Genomic DNA, 19,489 nt, shown 5'->3' with positions numbered 1-19,489 from the left:
TTCTTTGTGCACAGTATTATCACAGCTGGTGGGTCAAGACATAGACACCAAAGGATGCCTTGTGCCTAATTTGGCTGCCAGCTGCCTCTGATTATTCATGTATAAAAGTACAAAAAACAACATTCCCGTGGTGTAGGTACACCCATTTGCTTTATCAGATGTTTTAACACTACCGTTGTGTGGTCTTACATGTGTATGTGCAACTACTTTCATCCTACACTAATGTCAACGTGAAAATGCTCTTTAACAACTTGGTTAGTGACAAAACTATCTCATTTTCCCTACAAAATACCTCTGTTGTTGACCTTAATGGTTGTTTTTAGTATTTTGAACATCTAAATCCGCGGTTCTAGAGTTCCATTTCATTTCTGCACTTTATTTTAGCCAATTTCTGGTTAAATCTGGTTTGCTTTATTTATTTATTTATTTTTTGGGAGTAGTAATTAAACATTTTTTTTGCAGTTAATTTGATACATGGAAAATAACTGGTTAATTTTGTAAGTATAAGGTAAGGGCAGAGGTCACTGTTTTGGGAAGTAAGGTCGGAGAAGCTGCTCATGGTGACGGTTTTGCCGTGTAAAAGTCAAGCTAAGAAAGAAGAAATAAGTCCTGAGTTCCAATTACACCGGTTTGTCTACTTGCAGGCCAAAGTGGTATGTTTGTTTATATTTTGTGAATTTTATATTGTAATATGTTTTAATGCTGAAATATAATTTTCTTGTACATTTGTATTCACCAGTTCTTCGGTGTACCTGTGTACATTAAAGAAGCACAGTAAACATCAGTAAAGAAGAACTCTCGTGTCTCTCGTGTATGTGTACAAGCCGGCATAAATACAAAATTTTTTATTTATTTTATCAACTTTTCTTCTGCTGTCTGTGTTGAGAGCTCAGTGGATCTGCATTCGACTACTCCGCCTAGGCTGCACTGTCGAGCGCAGATCCACACTGAGCGCAGCGCAAGCTAGCAAGACAGAAGTTAAGCTCGTTGCAACATGGCAAATTGAACCTCCCCCACCCTCATTCAGATCTGGCCTTTGGAACTATCTTGGTCTTCATGTGACGTATGACCCTGAAGGTAAGCGCGTCATGGACAAAAGTAAAACAGTATGTCGGATGTGCCAGCAATGCTCAATTACATGGGTAGGAACTACGCGTTAGCGCAGTTTGCTCGTTAACGTGTTGACGCCGTCCAGCCCCACGCACGGGGCGATCCGCGGTAGCTTGTTAACGGAGATTTGCTGTGTTGTGGCGTTAACGTCATTTTAGATTAACGCTGACAGCACTAGTGGGAACACAACGAATATGACTGCACATTTACTCCGACATCATCCTCGTGCAAAGACAAGTGGAAGCAGACAAAAACAACAAGCACGCGTGCTACAAACTTTACCCGAGTCATTTAGACAGCCGTTAGCACATGATTCTCCTTATGGGGACCTGATATGTTTAATATGCTGCTGAGAATATAGCCCAGAAGAAGAGTATAGTATAGCTTTTATTTTGGAAAGAGCCATTTCTCTGTAATAAACTCTCTTTTTCCAAAGATGAGTGATTTCTCGATCAGATAGATTTATTTTTTTATCCCTTTGTTGTTTCAGCAACATTAAATTTAAAAAATGTAGTTTGAGTTAAAATATATATTTATAATTTTAATAAATGACAAATTAAAAAAGCATGACGAAAATTTTTTTATCGAAAAAATATCAAACCGTGACACCAATGTATCGAACCGAACCGTGAATTTTGTGTATCGTTGCAATCCTATCCACAGCTGCCCTGGGGCAGACTGACAGAAGCGAGGCTGCCATATCGCGCCATCGGCCCCTCTGCAGGACACCGGCCCTCGAGGCCTGGAGTTGGACACCCCTGGTGTAAAGGAACTTGACTAGCCTGCACAGAGTCCTGGTCTCCACCTTATAGAACACCTCTGGGATGGGATTAGAGCACAGACTGTCTCATAAAACATCAGTACCTGACTTCACAAATGTGCATGTGTAAGACTGGCCAAAAAATTCCCTAAAACACACTCATAAGCCTTGTGAAAATCCTTCTCAGAAGAGTTAAAGCTGATATAGTTCCAAAGGCCAGCACACATCAAAGATTAAACCCTATGGATTAAAAATGGGATGTTACTCGAGTTCAGTTTTGTGCATCTGTGAAGGCAGACGCACAAATACTTTTGGCAATATAGTGCATTTCTCTTGCCAGAATCTGCTTTCTCTTCGGATTGTTTCTAGAATAGGAAATAATGTGAACTTAAACAGCATATTGGATTCTAGTTTAGCATTTGAATTAGCCTGGGAGAAATAAAAAAATAAAATATCAAATATAAAAAATAAAAGCTTAATTTCAATCACAATGTAAGCACATTTTGGTTGAAATCTATTTAGCCTTTTTGGGGGTGGACGTTGGGGTCCTTAGCAGTGAATACCTAATCAAGATCCAAAAAGGAAACTGTAATTGAAACCAAGTCTCCAGTAATCATGTATTAAGTAAAGTCATTATTTATTTTGAGCAAAAATACAATGGAAATAATTAAAAGAGAGAATACAAATTCAAAGCAAGATCCAGAAATATGCTTTCAGAATCACAGTTGCCATTATACAATGACACTGATCACAATGTTAGAGAGAAACAGCATAAAAGGGTGACTCAACACACATTTAAATTCACGTGGATGTAAACGTGACAGCCCATGCTTATACAAATGTAAATGCAGAATACATAGTAGCATTAGTAATACAATAATTTGTGATACAATGCTGCTAGTAGCAGTGGTGATATTATGTTTTCTTATAAAAATTCCCCATGTCACAAAGTGAATAAATTCTTAAAATAAAAAGTTAAAGTGTTATTTGATGCAGGTTCAAAAAAGTCCCTACATTCCAAAAGCCTGTGCTGTAAGAACATTAAAGTTACTTATTATTACATGAGGCTATGAGATTGCCAGAAAGCAACACATAGTGTGTGTGACAGAGCCAAATGATTATAATTTTATGAAGCATTTGTATTACATTTGTACATCTCATGCTATTTTACTGCCACAGAATGGTCTTCACATACATGAAATGTATTCAAATTACAAACACTCAATATATGAAAATAAAATTATAGTTACACATGAACGTGTAATTTGCATTGGCTACGACATATTATACTTTATAATATTGCTAATATTATAATATTGTTTAGTAAAACAAAGCTGTCACAGACTGTATATGTATATTGAGCACACATTTCTTAAAAAAACAAAATAAAACCTACAATTACTGACAGATTTTGGATCTGTTGTTTTTGAAAGAAATTTAATGAGGAATCAATTTAATATTTAATCAGTACAAATCAAGGACTTTCCTTTATAAAATAACTACATAGATGTACTATACAGAGGCCCATCCAGTGATGTGTTACCTAATTTAAGGCTGATTGATCATTATAAAAAGACTTTGCCAGTAATGGTAATTGCTGATTAAAGAAGCACTGCTTTTTGTTCCCTAGTGTAGTTGCATGTCTGGAACTTCAGCTTAGGTTTCGATAACAGTCTCAAAAGGGGTAGAGATGCAAAGAAAAAAGCCACTCCTGATATTGGCCCAAAAGATCAACATGGGCAAAGGGACACAAAACCTGGACAGAGAAAGATTGGAAAATGTGCTATGAACAAACAGTCTGTGTTTGAGATGTCTGAACCAAAAGAAAAACAGCTGTGAGATGTAGAATAAATACACAGATGCTGAAAGAGGTGGTTGATCCCAACTACTATAGTTTAACATCATTCTAAAGTGAAACCAGATAATAACCAAAAGCAAAGTTCAAAAATTATACAAATTATTTTAAAGAAGTTGGTCAGGTAACAGGTATTCAATAACTGAGTGGCCAGCACAGGACCTCAACCTTATTACTAAGGTGTTGTGTGAACAGCTTGTCAGTATGGTACATAAGAAGAAGTGCTCAGTAAACCATCCTGATTTCATGAACAGTATTCTCTCTATCCATCCATCCACTTATCCTTATCTAGCACAATCCTGCTAGCCCTGCAGGACTGTGCTAGCACACAGACAGACAACCATTCACACGAATGGGCAATTTAGAATCACCAGTTAACCTAACACCACTAACTGTTTGTCTTTGGACTGTGGGAGAAAGCCAGAGTACCCGGAGAGAGCCCATGCAAACACGTGGAGAACATGGGAACTCCACACAGAAAGGCCCCAGCCAGGTGGAGGATTTAGACTTGGGACTTTTTTTGCTGTGAGGCAACAGTGCTAACCACATGGTGCACTGTGCTTCTTTACTGTTTTCCTGTGAAATTTAATATTTCACATTTGGATGTGAAAAGAAGTTCCAATATCCCACTGACAACTTTGAGTAACTAAAAGTTGTCAATACAAGGTTCTGTTGATTTATCTTCAAATTTAAAGACATTGAAGGAAATATGAGCACAAAAGAATATTTTTCCCCCTGACATTATCACTTTAACCTCCTAGGACCTGGCGTCCACATATGTATTTTGGGTTATTTAGACCAAAATACTAAATTTTGCTCTACAAGGGCCTGATATCCACTAACCAGGACATTATACTGCTAACTGTTCTATCGAAATTTCAAATGAATATCTTCATATGTGGCTCTCATTTTTCTCAGAAACAAAAATTAGGTAAAAAAAATCTGGTAATTCTTTGTTTTTATATTTATCAGGTCCCAATCAGCCCAAATATCAAAGAGAAATTAAAAATGCATGCCGTGGAAGAGTTCAGGTCTTGGAGGTTAATCATGAAGCACAGAAGGTATTCGTTATTGTTTTCAGACAGATCTATGATAGCTCCCCTCTGTTTAGCTTAAACAACTCTTCTTGACAAAGCAGTTTGTTGTTTTTTTTTTTTTTTTGCCAAACCTTTAAATTAATCCAGTCAAAATTTAATGCCATTTCCCCAACGTGTAATCAAGGAATGACTGTATGCAAATGGTTTGTAGCTCGTTTCAGTATTAAAGTGTTGCCATTATTGATGATGCTAAGAATGTTTGTATTTCTTCGCAGGCTTTTTGGAGGGAGAAGGGCTTTTCTGGGGAAATAGTGGCAGGGTCCTCCACCGAGTGTCCATTCTGTGTAACCTTTGATGCCACCAGCCCTTTTGGTAATGCTGCTCTGGTAGGATTTATTGCTGGCCAGCAGGCTTCTCATTGGGAATCAAAAGAGGTAATGGAAAAATGCTGTAGAGAGCCTTTTAAGTAACTTTCTATGCACATGTCATTTAAACATGACAGTATTTTCAACATGTTTTAATAAGCAGAAACTTGCATACTCCTCCACCATCAGGGTCATTTGCTTTTACTTGGATGTCCATTGCTAGTAGATATAAACTAAAGAGCTCCGCAATCATGGGTATATTTAGGGTTAAGTCTTGTTTGCATTAGAGAAAAAAAGCCACATAGAATGCATTCTCAAAATGATGTTGTTCAGTGGCAGCATTTTAAAAATGCACTCAAGATTGCTCATCACCGAGTGCAGATAAAGCACTGCCTTTAGACTGAGAATTGTGGGGTACTGATGCAAGCTTTCAGTAACTGCAACTGAAGTGAATAACAGACAGAAGTGTTTTTTACCTGTATGATAGAAAGAAGACTAAGAGCATTCCTAAAAATAGACAGTGGGTATTTTTTGCTTGTTAAGTGTTTAGAAATAAAGGGAAGGTGTTTATAATTACTGTTACCAGGTTTAAGTTTAAGGTTTAAGTTGTAAAAGACAACCCACAAATATAGAGAATGACTTAACTAAAATTTAAGATGCATGGTTGTTCATGTTATTGGCCAACCAATCTGTTATTTCTTAACAAAGAGCATTTAAAAATATTTGGAATTGTACAAGTCTTGTCTTAATCCTTTAAATTCCTTTGAATTCTTTTCAGCAATAACTTTGGTATAGGAAGAATGCAGGCTTTAAATGCCTTTAAGCATGTGTATAAGAGTATGGTTAAAGTGGTTTGCAACATGCTTTTCGCACACAGCCTACACTCTTTCCTTCTATATTCATAGAGACATACATACATACAGGTAGCAGTGTTTTCCCTTTACATAAAAATATAAATATATTCAGCCCCATCTCTACAGTTGTTTTGCCATCTAAGTCATCCTGACTGCCTAAAGCTCTTGAGTAACTATCACTATGCTGCTTTATTCTGTGTAGGATGCTAAATAATTAAACTCCACTTCCCCAACAAAAGAAAGAAAAATCCCCAAACTATGGTGGTATATGTGAGTAGACAATGCAATTACGCATGAGTTTATTATTATTTTTTGTATTTCATGTGTTTTTGGTTTATTTTTTTTCTGTATTTCTTTTCCATTTTCAGGTCTCTTGCACTTTGCTGGCTTTCTATTGTTGCAGTTTTAAATGTGTTTAAATGTTTACTTGGATGCTGTTTCTTTGCCTGTTTTTTTGTAGTATGCCAACATCCCCAATGCAGAAATACAGGAGATTGAAGATCGCACAAAAAAAATAGTGTAAACTTTACCATTTATTGGCGCAAATGGGATGACTCCAAAATTAAGTTGGCACTTCATTCACCTTCGTTGAACTCAAGTCTTTATAAATAAATAAATATAAATAAATAAATAAATTAGAATTAACTACAACGTTCCTGAAGTATAAATATTATTGCTCAGCTCATATTTTATGTAATAGGAGGCCATTCTTGTTTGGTTTTACAGAGAAACTCAAACAGAATGACAGGCTGATGTTAGCAACGCCGGTCAGAGTGTAAAGGAGAAATCCGTGACTGTTGTGACACACAAAAAAATAATGTATTATTTATTATTTTATTAGGAAACATAAAAAAACTACAAATAAAAATATTTGTAGGAAATCATCTGTGTTTGATTTACATACATTTACTGTAATAGATCACTTTCAGAAACACTCAACAACATGACGTGTTTGGCTTTAATTCTTTTCCTAGAATCTCTATAACACAATCAAAGTTTAAATGACTTTTATTGGATGTCCTTTTGTTACCAGGCCTCAGCTGCTCATCATGTGTGCTAATACACCTGTGAGAATGAGTTGCACAAATTCTTTACTTCTTGTGTCCAACTTGGTGGTTTCTAGACAATACATTCATACTTCAGTAGAAAGCATGTTGTTATAGTCTTGAGTTAGAGAAAGTGCCAAGTTACAACACACATTTCTGTTTTCTGTTTACAGGTTGGAGAAAGGAAAATTGCTGTGCTTTCCAGTCTGGTCAAATATCTAGGTCCTGAGGCTGCATCTTTCATTCATTATGAAGAAAAAGTAAGTGCTAAGTGCCAAATGTCTGGTGAAATAAAACAATATTTTTAGTTTAAGGTGGTTTCGTACAGTGCCAAAATGTATCCCATCTCTCTCACTCACTTTGCAGTTTTCTGGTTTGTATTCTTAAGGTATAAAGTTTTTGTATTATATTAGGGAAAAAAAGCTTAAAATAAAAGTTATTTTAGACTTCACTGGGGTTTCACAGTGAGTCTAGAATCATTTCCACAGACCATAAATTGTGTCTAAAACCCTCCAAATTTGCTTCCCTTTCTAGTGTGGAAAGTGGACAAGTTCTGTTAACAGACCTGCCTTTTTAAATTCCAAATGAGTAGCTGCTGCATTCTGTTATTCTTATTTTCCTGATAGTACTGCTTCTGATTACTCCGCTTTTAAAACATCTCAGGCACAAGCACAGCATGGTTTGCTCTTGTATTGACTGCATGAGCAAATACAAGAAACCTGAACTCCCAGCACCTTAGGAAATGAAAAACCAGTGGATTACATTTAAGTTGATGGCAATACCACCATAATAGGCAAATTATCTTATGGCTAGTGCTATCTTAGCTTTGATTTACTTTAGAACACCATATCTCTATCAATCTAGATCAGGGGTCGGCACCCCTAGGCACGTGTGCCACAGTTGGCACGCGAAGGGTTAACTGATGGCACAACCATAGCTGGACTGGCCATCGGTGGCCCGATGATTTTTTTTTTTTTTGGTAACGGTATAAACAATGAAAGCTGGTGTATTGGCCAGATGCTGGCAGGTGTGTAAAAATAACTCAGTTGTTTGGTGGGGGCTATGGCGGAGCTTCCACAGATTCAGTAAAATTAACAAGTGGTGGAGGCTGGCAGGTGGATGAGGGAGAGGGGAGGCAGGAGGAGAAACCCGAGGCAGGGCGGTCCGACTATCAGGTGAACTGAACTTCAGGTAAGAAGTTATTACCTGCAGTCTATCTGGGTCAGATACAAATCAAGTTTAGGTGGAGTTTATTGTCGTTGTTCTGTCTTTTTACAGTCAGTTACAATAACTCGTACTGCGTACTAGCTAGCATGACGGAGTTTCTATACAGCTGGGTGGGTGCTACTATGTTACTGATAGTGAACTTTGTTTTATTCATAAGGTTAGTTAGTAGAGTTGCCAACTGTCCCATAAAAAGACGGAATCATCCCGCATTCAGAGAAATTATTTCGTGTTTCGTGTTGAGCTGAGAAGGAACACAGTTTGTCCTGGACAGCTAGGATGGAAAAAGACACAAAGCTGGATTTATTCTGTCGTTACGCTGCACAGCTGCCTCTTCTTCTCCTCTCATTCTCTCCTGTTGCTACTTTAATCATGAAACTGATCCATGATCAGTTGATCGGCTTTTCTCTCTTGTTTGTTTATCGCCCACTTTACGCCAGAAAGAGGAAACCCCCGGATGTCGCACTAAACAACAGCAGCACGTTTAAGCTTGATCAGCTGTTGTTAGAATTTATTTAATATTAATTTCTAGTATCAGCTGATGTTTGCTGGAGCCACAGCTGTAAAAGCTGCTGGTCATGATATCGGTTTGGATATGTGGTGAGAGGGAAACATGAGGATGAAACCAGGAGATGTCCTTACTGAATCATCAGAGCTGAACAGGTGATGGAGAAACAGGTTTACCTTTTAGGTGACATGAATGAGTTGAAGGGAAGTTATGAACTGTTTCTGAGAGACAGATAACACCAGGATCCTTTTTTATGTAGCTGACAGCTGGTAACTGTGCAGGGGCGGGTCTAGCAAAGTTTTGCCAGGGGGCCAGGTAGGGCATTAACAGGGAAAGGGGGGCACAAAGAAATACTTTCTTATTCTCATTTAAAATGTCTAGCTTTTAATAAATAATTATCTGAAGCTTACAACCAAAGTTTTTATCTTATGTAAAATGTATAGAAATCATACATATACCAACAAGACAGCATTTGTTTTCATTCAAAGGCTTTATGGCTTTAATACCTGGTGGGCTGGTCTTTAGTCAAAATGCCTGGGCTGTTTTTTTGTCCCAGTCCAGCCCTGGGCACGACATGCAGTGAATTAATCTGAGAAGGTGCATCAAAAAATAAATGGCCGGGCCAGCGGTGCACATTGCAAATCAGCTCGCATAGACACATTAGTTGACAGTATCTTAGCTAACAGCCCCAACTTACAGATTCAACTTGTAATTGGCTAAAAATAACGTAGCCTACTGGAAAGAGGGATGTTGTTAGCTTTCCACATTTCGACACTTCAAAAGCTTCAGGAGCTTTCCGCTCAGCACAGCATCAGCACCACGGAAATACACGGATACATCCATAGACTCGAGACACAATGCGTTTTTGGGACTTTCAGGTGTATGAACCAATGTTTTATTTTCTAATCAAACCAGAAATCTTTAATGAGCAGCTGGATTTGTCTCGCATTAACTGGCTGAGTTAATGCCAGTTAATGCAACATCGAAGCAGCTGGAATCGACAGCTGTGCGTGTTCATGGAGCTGCATTTTCACCTGCTGGACATCACTACCTGACAAGTTTAACTGTCTTCAGAACATTGAAGAGGCCTTATTGACAGTATTTGGCTCCACATATCTGTGTGAGCAGATTTTCTCATACATGAAGAGTGACCTCAGGTAGCCGTTTGAATGCTGGACACTCAGAGACCTGTGTCTTTGAGTGGGAGACCAGAGAGCATATTAACACGTGTGTCTCTGTATTAACAAACATGCCATATTGGCCCAGTTTATTTTTCTTATCATTGTTGTGAGGAGACCATAAATAGCATTTGCATTTTCTGTTGTACAGTTCATTTGCTGTTATGGATAAAAAGTATTTTTTTGTTTCAAAATAGCTGATAACTATTCACTAATAGCTGCCAACATCTGCAAACAAATAATTCTATAAAGTGGTTCTATATAGTGTGTAACTGTTCATATAGAGCGTTATTAAATTTATTGCTAATGCAATCATGTGGCACACTGACTTCTGACGAAATTTTAAATGGCACTCGCCATCAGAAAGGTTGCCTACCCCTGCTCTAGACAGACGGACGGACAAAAAACACCACAATGAAGAACATACACAAACAATTAACATGACTGTGTCATCAGCCGCCAGAATAATGAGGACGAAAGCCAGGATGGAATCAAAAAGTATAGTGGTGACTCTAAATAAGGCTCATAAACAAGGTAATTCTTGACTTGTGACAGCCCCTAGGGACACACTAAAAAAAAGGTCACATTTTGAAAATTCAATGGCAGACTTTAGGTGGCTGCTTTAAAAACATGCTGTCAAAACAAGCAGAAACTGAATAAATAAGTCACTGGAAGGCAAGCATGCTGAATGTAGGCTGGGTCTCCAAGTGGGGCACAATCACCCATTTTGCACACGAGATACTACATCTTCTACAGTCCTGCGTAAAAAACAATGTACATGCAATAAACTTTGAAAGATATTTTTAATTTTAATCTGCCTATCATCCTAAAAATGTGTCAAACATAAACCAAATAGCTCAGCTGTATTACATGACGTAGCACATTCATTTAGGGCCTGTAAAGGAATACAGGCCAGATACAAGGCAGATAATTTATTCACTTCACCAGCAGTTGTGGAGACAGAAAATATATGGCAGGATTGCACTGGCATGATCTTAAAGTCACTGAATAATCCACAGGTCTTGTTGAGAACATCAGGGAAGTAATGAGTGAGGGCTAAACGGAGAATATACACCAGAAATCTTCTCTGCACTCTGGGCTAAGCAGTGTGACGAACTTTCTAGACATTAAAGGAACAGAGAAATTTAATCTGGTACTTAATAATCCATCTTAGAAAGAATGTTAAGTTTAAAAGAAGAGAATAAGTAAATCTGCACAGAACTTTGGATAGTGACTGATAAGTCCCTAACATTTTTATTTCTATTAAATAAATAGAGGTGTTATTTAAATGTGTTGTCATGAAGGCATCCTTACTCTTCTTTAACTGGATGACATCCTAGGAGGTGCAAGTTGAAAGATTAGTTTTCCTGTGTGCAGATTCAAGGTGTTGGATGATTAGTATTAGTCAGTGTTGGGCAAGTTACTTTGGAAAAGTAATTAATTATAGTTACTAGTTACTGAGGTTACTTCTACAAAAAAGCAACTGAGTTAGTAACTGATTTAAAAGTAATTAATTACTTGAAAAGTAACTATTGCGTTACTTTAAAAAACATGGTTTAACCCTCTGGGGTCCAAGGTATAATTGGCCATTTTTAACAACTTTTGATTTTCCCTCAGCATGGTGGCACGGTGGTTAGCACTGTTGCCGCACAGCAAGAAGGTCCTGAGTTCAATTCCAACATCAGGCCGGGGTCTTTCTGTGTGGAGTTTGCATGTTCTCCCCGTGTTTGCGTGGGTTCCCTCCGGGTACTCCGGCTTCCTCCCACCGTCCAAAGACATGCAGCTTGTGGGGATAGGTTAATTGGAAAATCCAAATTGTCACTAGGTGTGAATGTGAGTGCGAATGATTGTCTGTCCTTGTGTGTTGGCCCTGCGACAGACTGGCGACCTGTCCAGGGTGTACCCCGCCTCTCGCCCTATGACAGCTGGGATAGGCTCCAGCACCCCCCGCGACCCTGAAAAGGATAAGCGGAAGCGAATGGATGGATGGATGATTTTCCCTCCACATTTTACCTTTAAAAACTATTTACTTTGCCTTGTTTGGTATCATCCTTTTCAGCACAACCTCACGTTTCTGAATTTACAGTTATGTGTACATTTTGACATACTGTATTAACACAATTGATCTAAAATCAGACAAAAAACATAAAATCAGAGTAGAAAAAGTTCTATTTTTTACTGTAACAACCACAAACATGTTTAATAAATCATATTTCATAACTTTAAATGCAAATATAAATTGTCAATTTTAAAATCCTATGCACAGGTTTTGCCAAGAAAGTTATTTGCATCCATTTACCTTTTACCTTGATTTTTTATATAACAATTTCAAACTATTTACAGAACAATCAGCTGTTCTGCATTCAATAAGATGACACACAAATTATTTGTGCCACTCCAAAAAAATAATTTCTGTCCACTATAAAGGAAACATCACAGCCTGATACCTGCAGGTCTGACAGCAGCAGGTGTATCACTCCTTTTTGTACCTGGAGACAGCAGTCGCCTCATTGTTCTGACACACAACACAAAACTATCAACAACATTACACACTAACTACACAAGACGACACATTAACTACACACTCCAAACACGCTAAACGTCACAAATCTCTCACATCTCAAAACTCGCTCTCTCTCTTTTTCTGCTCTCTCTCTGTCACTCCTAAAACTTCCCCTGTTTTTTTTTTTTTTTTTTGCTCATAAGCAGAGTGCTTGCTGCGCTGTCCTTAGACAGTAAACGTGACGAAACTATTGAGGAAAAAACACGCGTATATATTGTTTATCATGATTCTGGCCTATCAACACAATTTAAAAACTGGTATATATCACCTTGTTGCTTTGTGGTCATGTGATTGGATTACCACAACTACTTTATTCTTCCTCAGTCAAACAGCAGCACTCATGCGATTGTTTTGCCCCCTTAGCTCCAGGTGTTGTGCTAGAAAGTGATCGTGATTATCGTCCGCGGGAGCGCGCGCAGCTGCTTAAAGCTGTAGCGCCCAGATTACTTACAGCTACTTCCATGCAACTGATATAAGATGCGGTAAGCTGAACACAGCTTCAAGTGTCTGTTTTTTGGAAAATAGTAACGAACCGCATTTTCTTGTTAGTAACGGTAACGGCGTTGTAACGATAGGAATAGTAATTAGTTAGATTACTCGTTACTTGTAACGCCGTTACTTGTAACGCCGTTATTCCCATCACTGGCTGGTATTACACATTTTCCTCAATAAACAATTCAATATAGTTAACATTTTCCAAAGGAAAATTAGATGCTACATTTTGTACTTTAGGCCTCACTGGGGTTTAAAAAGAGTCAAATTCTGTATAATCAAAACTCTGATGTTATTATGTCTTTTTGGTCCCTGCCTGAGAATCATTATATATTTAAGTTTTCACTCTAAAATGTTTAATATTGAATGATTGTAATACAAGTTTTACGGATTTAGGCAGCCTGCAAACATTAAACTAGTAACAGCTTATTTAGCATACTATACAGGAATGTCAAGTAGTCCATAGTATCTTCCATGGTCCATGGTTATGTCCTCATAAATTGTCAAAAATATTATGACTGCTAAGAAATCAAGCCATATGTGATGTGAAACAATACTAAAAAATATAATTAAATCCATTTTCTCCTGCAGGATTGGGCCAAGGAGGACTACAGTGGTGGCTGTCCAGTTAATGTCATGGCACCAGGTTTGCTAACATATTACCACCCTAGCCTGAGGAAGCCTTTTGGCAGGTAAACACCTGACTAATGACATATATACCAGTGAATTACAATACTTATTCTCCCTTACATTAAAATAACTCATCGTCCATCTGCATTTGAGTTATAGAATTCACAGATGTAAATGTTAACACAGTACAGAAGGTGACAGGATGAGAGATACTGAGAATATCTGCTGAATGTTTATACTATTTTTATACAACAAAAAATAGGTCTATTCTCCCTGCCAACTAGGTATTACTCACTAGCACCCAGTGCGTACAGATCATTGACATGAGTCGTGGGAGTGATTACATCTTTAATGATACATAGTAGTCCAGTTCTAAAGAAATGGCAAGAGGTCATCAGGAGGGGTGTTCTCATGGGAAAATGCCCTATAATCCATTTCTAATGGCCTCTTCAGAGATGCTGGAGAGAGAGAGAGAGAGAGAGAGAGAGAGCGAGCGAGAGCGAGAGCGAGAGAGAGAGAGAGATGGGGATCCAGGTAATGCATTTCCATAATGACATCAAGTCCATGGGGAGCAGAGGAAGCTCATTACATAACGTGACTGAAACAGCAGAAAGGTGATGGTAGCTCTCAGCCACATCCCTACCCCATATAGGAAATTGATTCTCAAGGGCATACTGTAACCTTGACACAAATCTAGCACATGTAATGAAGACAAACCCAAGACTGGTGGGCAAAAATGCTGCTGGTGCTTCCAGGTTAATGTATTTACCAGTGCAAAAAATTTAGCTAGTGTCCCATTATTATCCCATTATGGGATTTGACATGGTCTGTATCTTTATACTGACAATGTGTTTTTCACACTTCACACACTGACTAATTATTCTAGGTTAATAATACGCTTGAATGGACAGCATGGAGGATGTTTGAGAGCAGAGAACAGGGTATGTGAGGTGTGAGGAAAAACCAAGACATATGAATAAACTGACCTCAGTAGGTTTTACACCAAGTAAGCAGATTTTGTTTAAAGAAAGATTAATTCTTTAGTATAAATATAAATACGTAGTTTAAACAAAAGATCTCTGTTTTTTTTTTTACCAAGGGAGGAAACATCTGGAATAATATGTCAAATCCAAAACAAGCACTGTTGTGCCCCTTTGCGAAAAAGGAGCAACTAAAAGTAGCTTGCTTGGTTTACACTAATTTAATTTTATGTTTAATATAATTCCCGGGGCTTGCATCGTTGTATCATTGAATTCTAACAACTTACAGAGCTATCACTCTCCATCGGATCTATGTTAAAGTGTGCATCTATTCAGTCAGTTCATGATTAGTCTGTGAGTCCCATCTAAGTCTGTCTTAACAGCAGCAGCCTCATTCTGAAATACCAGTATGAGTCCCTGTTCCAGTAGTTAAGGCCTGAACTTTCTTACTGTTTACAGGTGGTTAGCTCAAGCCAAAATAATGCAAAGGAAAATTAAGTCATGACAGATTTTCCACAAGCAAACCTTCAGGGGAACCACTTCATTACTGATTCTTTATGTATTTACATGCTTCACAATAAATTACATTTTCTTTGAAAACAAATACATTCTTTAAGCAAAACTTATCCTTCTGAATTTCTGAATCTTGATTTTGCCATAATCAAGGAACACTGATATATGGCTAGGAAACACTGCACAGTAGGAGTGCTGAAAACATGCAAGGCACCCTCACTCTAAATGGCTGAGAAAAAAAAAAAGATACTGGCCACCAGTTCTACCCCTCAGCCTCAGGAGTGTTTTCAGAAAAGTTGATCTCAAGATCAAAGGTTTCGAACTCACACAGGCGACTGCATGTATGGGATGAATTTAAAAACCCACGTCACCTTGTTCTCGATTTATTGTGGTCACAAGATTTTTAGAAAACTTCAACTTTGACCATGACATTGAGGCCAAGGTCACCCGGGGTTCAAACTTGTCTGAGACGATTAGTTGCTTTAGTTGGTATCAATTTTAAAATACTAGTTGACTTCATCATTCCCAGTTTTAGAAACTGTATAAATGTTATACTTGTGCATATCCAGCAGCACCTGTGTTATATGACTGACTTTTATACCACTACTTTTACATCCCACACACATTTAAGCTCACAAAAACAAAACATTTCCTTTATTTTGAAAGAGCGCTACAGTTATGACGGCTGTCAGCCGAACGGTTTCACTTACTTCTTATCATTTAATCGCCCATTTAAATAAGACACCAATCAAGTTCAATCAGGGCCAAAATGCAGACGTTTTAATTTGACAAGCTCTCGTTCTTTTCATCATAATGCTGCGGCTCATTATACTGTTTACTGCCACCTGCTATGCATGCCACTGTAATGGCTGAGTTGATTGATTTCCCTCTCTACCACTTCTGCATGTTTGAATTTTTTTTTATTCATACTGGCTATATTGCTTTCCTTTTTCATTATCATGTATCCTATATCTCAATGATATGAATCACTGCTGCATAAATCCATTACAGAGTACCCCTCAAGCAAGTGTGTAATCATATGCTGCAGCCAATTATCCTATAGTTGAGGTGATATCTGGTACCTCCAAACATACATTCTGGAAAGCTAAACTTTACCTCTAAGCTTAGGCAGTTGCGTGTTGTGAGAGACAGACTCAGCATTACCAGCTCATTACCAAGCTCTCTGACATCTCAGACTTGGGTCTTAAGGTCTTAGAAATTCTGCTGTTGTTGAAGTTGCCTATTGGGCTGGACTAAACAGTCAAAATCCTTATTACATTCACACTGCAGCTTTGCCACACATTGACCCTCTGTTTACTCCTGATTACTCTCTACTCTTTTAGCACCTTCGCTGAATGGTATTTTAGCTGTTCAATTCAGTGTTCGCATCTATTTGTGGATTTCATCGACATAGCCTATGACATCCACAAATAGTGTGAATAGAGAGTAAAGACTGTTTGTTGCAAAGACATCAAACACTATTGTTCAGACAACAGAAATTCATCAAGCATATTTGGCAGTAGGTCAGCTGAGGTGAAGCCCTTCTCAGTTGCATTGATCAGTGAAAATTGGTGGCTGCTGTAGTTTCAGAAGAACCTTAAAACCAGTTAGAAGAAGTTATGTCTAACTGGACAAACATAATTAAAGTAGTCTAGATCAGTGGTGGGGGGGGGGGGCTTAAATCAGCACACCCATTATTCACACACATTAAACTCATAACTTCAACTGGCTTGATTTCCTCTAACACAGTTATCACATATGGAGGTAACCACCATGCACAGCTGTCATTATCTGATGCTCCTGTATCATTATTCGTTTTTTTTTTTTTTGCATATTTGTCACATTTACAAGCTTCAGATCAAACTGATTTTAATATTAGATAAAGGTAACTCAGGTAAATACAAGTTTTCTGTTTCATTATCCAAGGGAAAAAACTGCATGCCCCTTAGTAAGCTAATACATACATAACTCGATAAATTTATTTATTTATTTAATTCAGTATTAAAATGCATTTGATGGCCTGAAACATGTAACTGCACACAATCATTGTGGTAGTGTAAACAATAGCTTCTAAGTATCAAAACTGAGTTAGACTGGCATCATTTTTAACCAAGGTGATTGGTTGATACATCTCATTGTGCCATATGGTTTTTCCTTTTTGTGGGTAGCCACAAACAAAAAAAAATTGTATGAGAACAAAAGAACCAATCATATGTACCAAATTAAATGCATGGTTGCCATATGAAACCTTAGATAACCCACCTCTGACCGCAGGTCATTCAGATTCACTACCACTGAGGAGGCAAATAGATTTTTTTTCATAGATAATATAAAACAATAGGACAACAGTTACTACATAATGAACTGGCACTCTTACTTGCTGTAGGGCACTTGAACCACCCGGAAGATTGTCTCTCTTTAACTTGGAGAGGTTGTGAGTGACTCCATCAGATCAAAACGTGGTGCAAAAACATATATCCCAAAGAAAAAAAAATCATCCACATAAAAAACCCTCATCATATCTAATAGTATGTTGAAGTACCTATAGTGTAGAAAGCTGTGAATAAAAAGCTACAAATCTCTAAAATTTGCCATCCTCAAAAAGGGGATTTGTCCAGTGAAAGCAAAAATGATCCTACATTTTATTGGTGTTAGATTCCAGTAAGATTGAGTGTTGTGTTAAAAAAAAATCTAATTAACCATCATCTGAGTAAGGTGTGCAAACGCAAACATCAAAGAGACTGCTGGCAAAAATACATAATCACCTATTTGGGACTAAACATGTAAAGCTGGGCATACACTGTGCGATTTTTTTCAGTCGCGTTATTCAGCTTCTGCTCAAACTGCACGATTGACTCGCAGGGGTTAGAAGTTCGTAGGTCACGATGCTCTGATGCGACCTGAGACTCACACTGTGCGTCCATAAAATGAAGGTTATAACAGAAAATCTGTCGCTCACTCTCCCTCTCTGTCTTTCACTCACAGACACTCACCACCAACATCAGCTTTGCTAAATTGCTAATGAAAAACATTGATCAGGCAGCTGTGATTGAGCAGCAATATAAATCCAACTATTTTCACCAACAGACAGACAGCCAACAGACACAGGGAGGCAATGAGGTTAAGGAATATGTCCAGTTGCTAAATATTGCATAATTAGAGCCAGTTTTCTAAATAGCCCCACATGTTAAAGCGCTTAAAAAATTCTACAATTGACTGAAAAGGAATTTGACAGCCAGACTGGTCCTTTGTTATTTCAAGAATAATTAATTAGTGTTGAACTTACTTTTGTTTGCTCACCGACGATGACTAAAATGCAGAATAATTTCCTTGGTTAGTAAAAATGCCTTTACAAAATTTAGCCACACTGAGAACTCTTGCTTGTCTTTGTCAACCTGTATTACCAAGAGAGACCTTCATAAATATAAACACAGAGAGTTTGCAACAAGGTACAAACTGGTTACAGTCAAGAACAGGAAGGCAGCCACTGGCACTAGTATTTATTGATGTTTTAACTGCTGATAGAAGTAGAAGGATCAAATTTGATGTGTTGACAGCTACACTCTCCGCTGTGCTCAGATAATGACCCAAAGCATAGTACAACCAACAACCAAGTCAAAAACCTGATCTCAATCTGACATAGCATGTTTTCCACATATCAAAGACAAAACTGAAGTCAGAGATGCCCACAAACAAGCAGAAACCAAAGACAGCTACAGTAAAGGCCTGACTGAGAATATCAAGGACGGAAACACAGCATTTGGTGATCCCGATGGCTTCTAGACAGTCTTTGACTTTAGTGGATTTTCACCCAGTTATTAGAAACAGTCATTGTCCAATTACTTTTGTACCTCTGAAAAAGTAGTAGACATTATATAGCTGTAATTCCCAAACAACTATTGCAATGCTTTTGTTAAACCCCTGTGAAAGCCTGCACTTCTGTCACATTTTGATTCTATGAGCTAAAATCTACTGCAAAGATATGCAGAGGCAAAATTATGAAAGTTTGATTGCCCCATATATTTATGATCCTAACTGGTATCAAATGATCAGTGTGCAGTTGTTGATCGTAATTACGACTAAAAATTGTTGTTGCAATTAAGAACCAAGCAGACAGAAATGACTGTAGATGCCCTAATAGTCATTTTGTCACTACCTCTTCTGGTGAAAAACAACAGTGTGTATAAAATGGCCCAACTCCAACTGCTAATTCGAATCAGCCAATGCAGTAAGCACTCTTTAGAGGTAATTATTTACTGAAATAAATTCTCAAGGAGGTGCACAATTCAGTTCAGTGCACAAAAAAAGGACGAAAATTACCTCTCGAAAAAATAGAAACAATTTACTAAGCACAGATAGACTATCATCCAAAAG

General features: G+C 37.9%; 2 protein-coding genes across 2 annotated transcripts in view; one reads left to right on the top strand and one right to left on the bottom strand.

The window, feature by feature from the left end:
* Positions 1 to 19,489, bottom strand: part of vsig8a (V-set and immunoglobulin domain containing 8a) — a 73,191-nt gene that overhangs the window by 47,564 nt on the left and 6,138 nt on the right. The gene's annotated exons all lie outside the window — the stretch shown is intronic.
* Positions 1 to 19,489, top strand: part of si:ch211-127i16.2 (putative flavin-containing monoamine oxidase A) — a 45,444-nt gene that overhangs the window by 22,425 nt on the left and 3,530 nt on the right. The window contains exons 9-11 of the mRNA XM_006795626.3: positions 5,038 to 5,196; positions 7,201 to 7,287; positions 13,584 to 13,684. Coding sequence (XP_006795689.1) covers positions 5,038 to 5,196; positions 7,201 to 7,287; positions 13,584 to 13,684 — 347 coding nt within the window. The remainder of the gene's footprint in view (positions 1 to 5,037; positions 5,197 to 7,200; positions 7,288 to 13,583; positions 13,685 to 19,489) is intronic.

Source organism: Neolamprologus brichardi, chromosome 7 (assembly GCF_056152115.1).
Source record: "Neolamprologus brichardi isolate AB-2024 chromosome 7, ASM5615211v1, whole genome shotgun sequence".
Taxonomy (NCBI): domain Eukaryota; kingdom Metazoa; phylum Chordata; class Actinopteri; order Cichliformes; family Cichlidae; genus Neolamprologus; species Neolamprologus brichardi.
The sequence above is the reverse complement of the archived record's forward strand: the minus strand, read 5'-3'. Positions and strand labels throughout refer to the sequence as shown.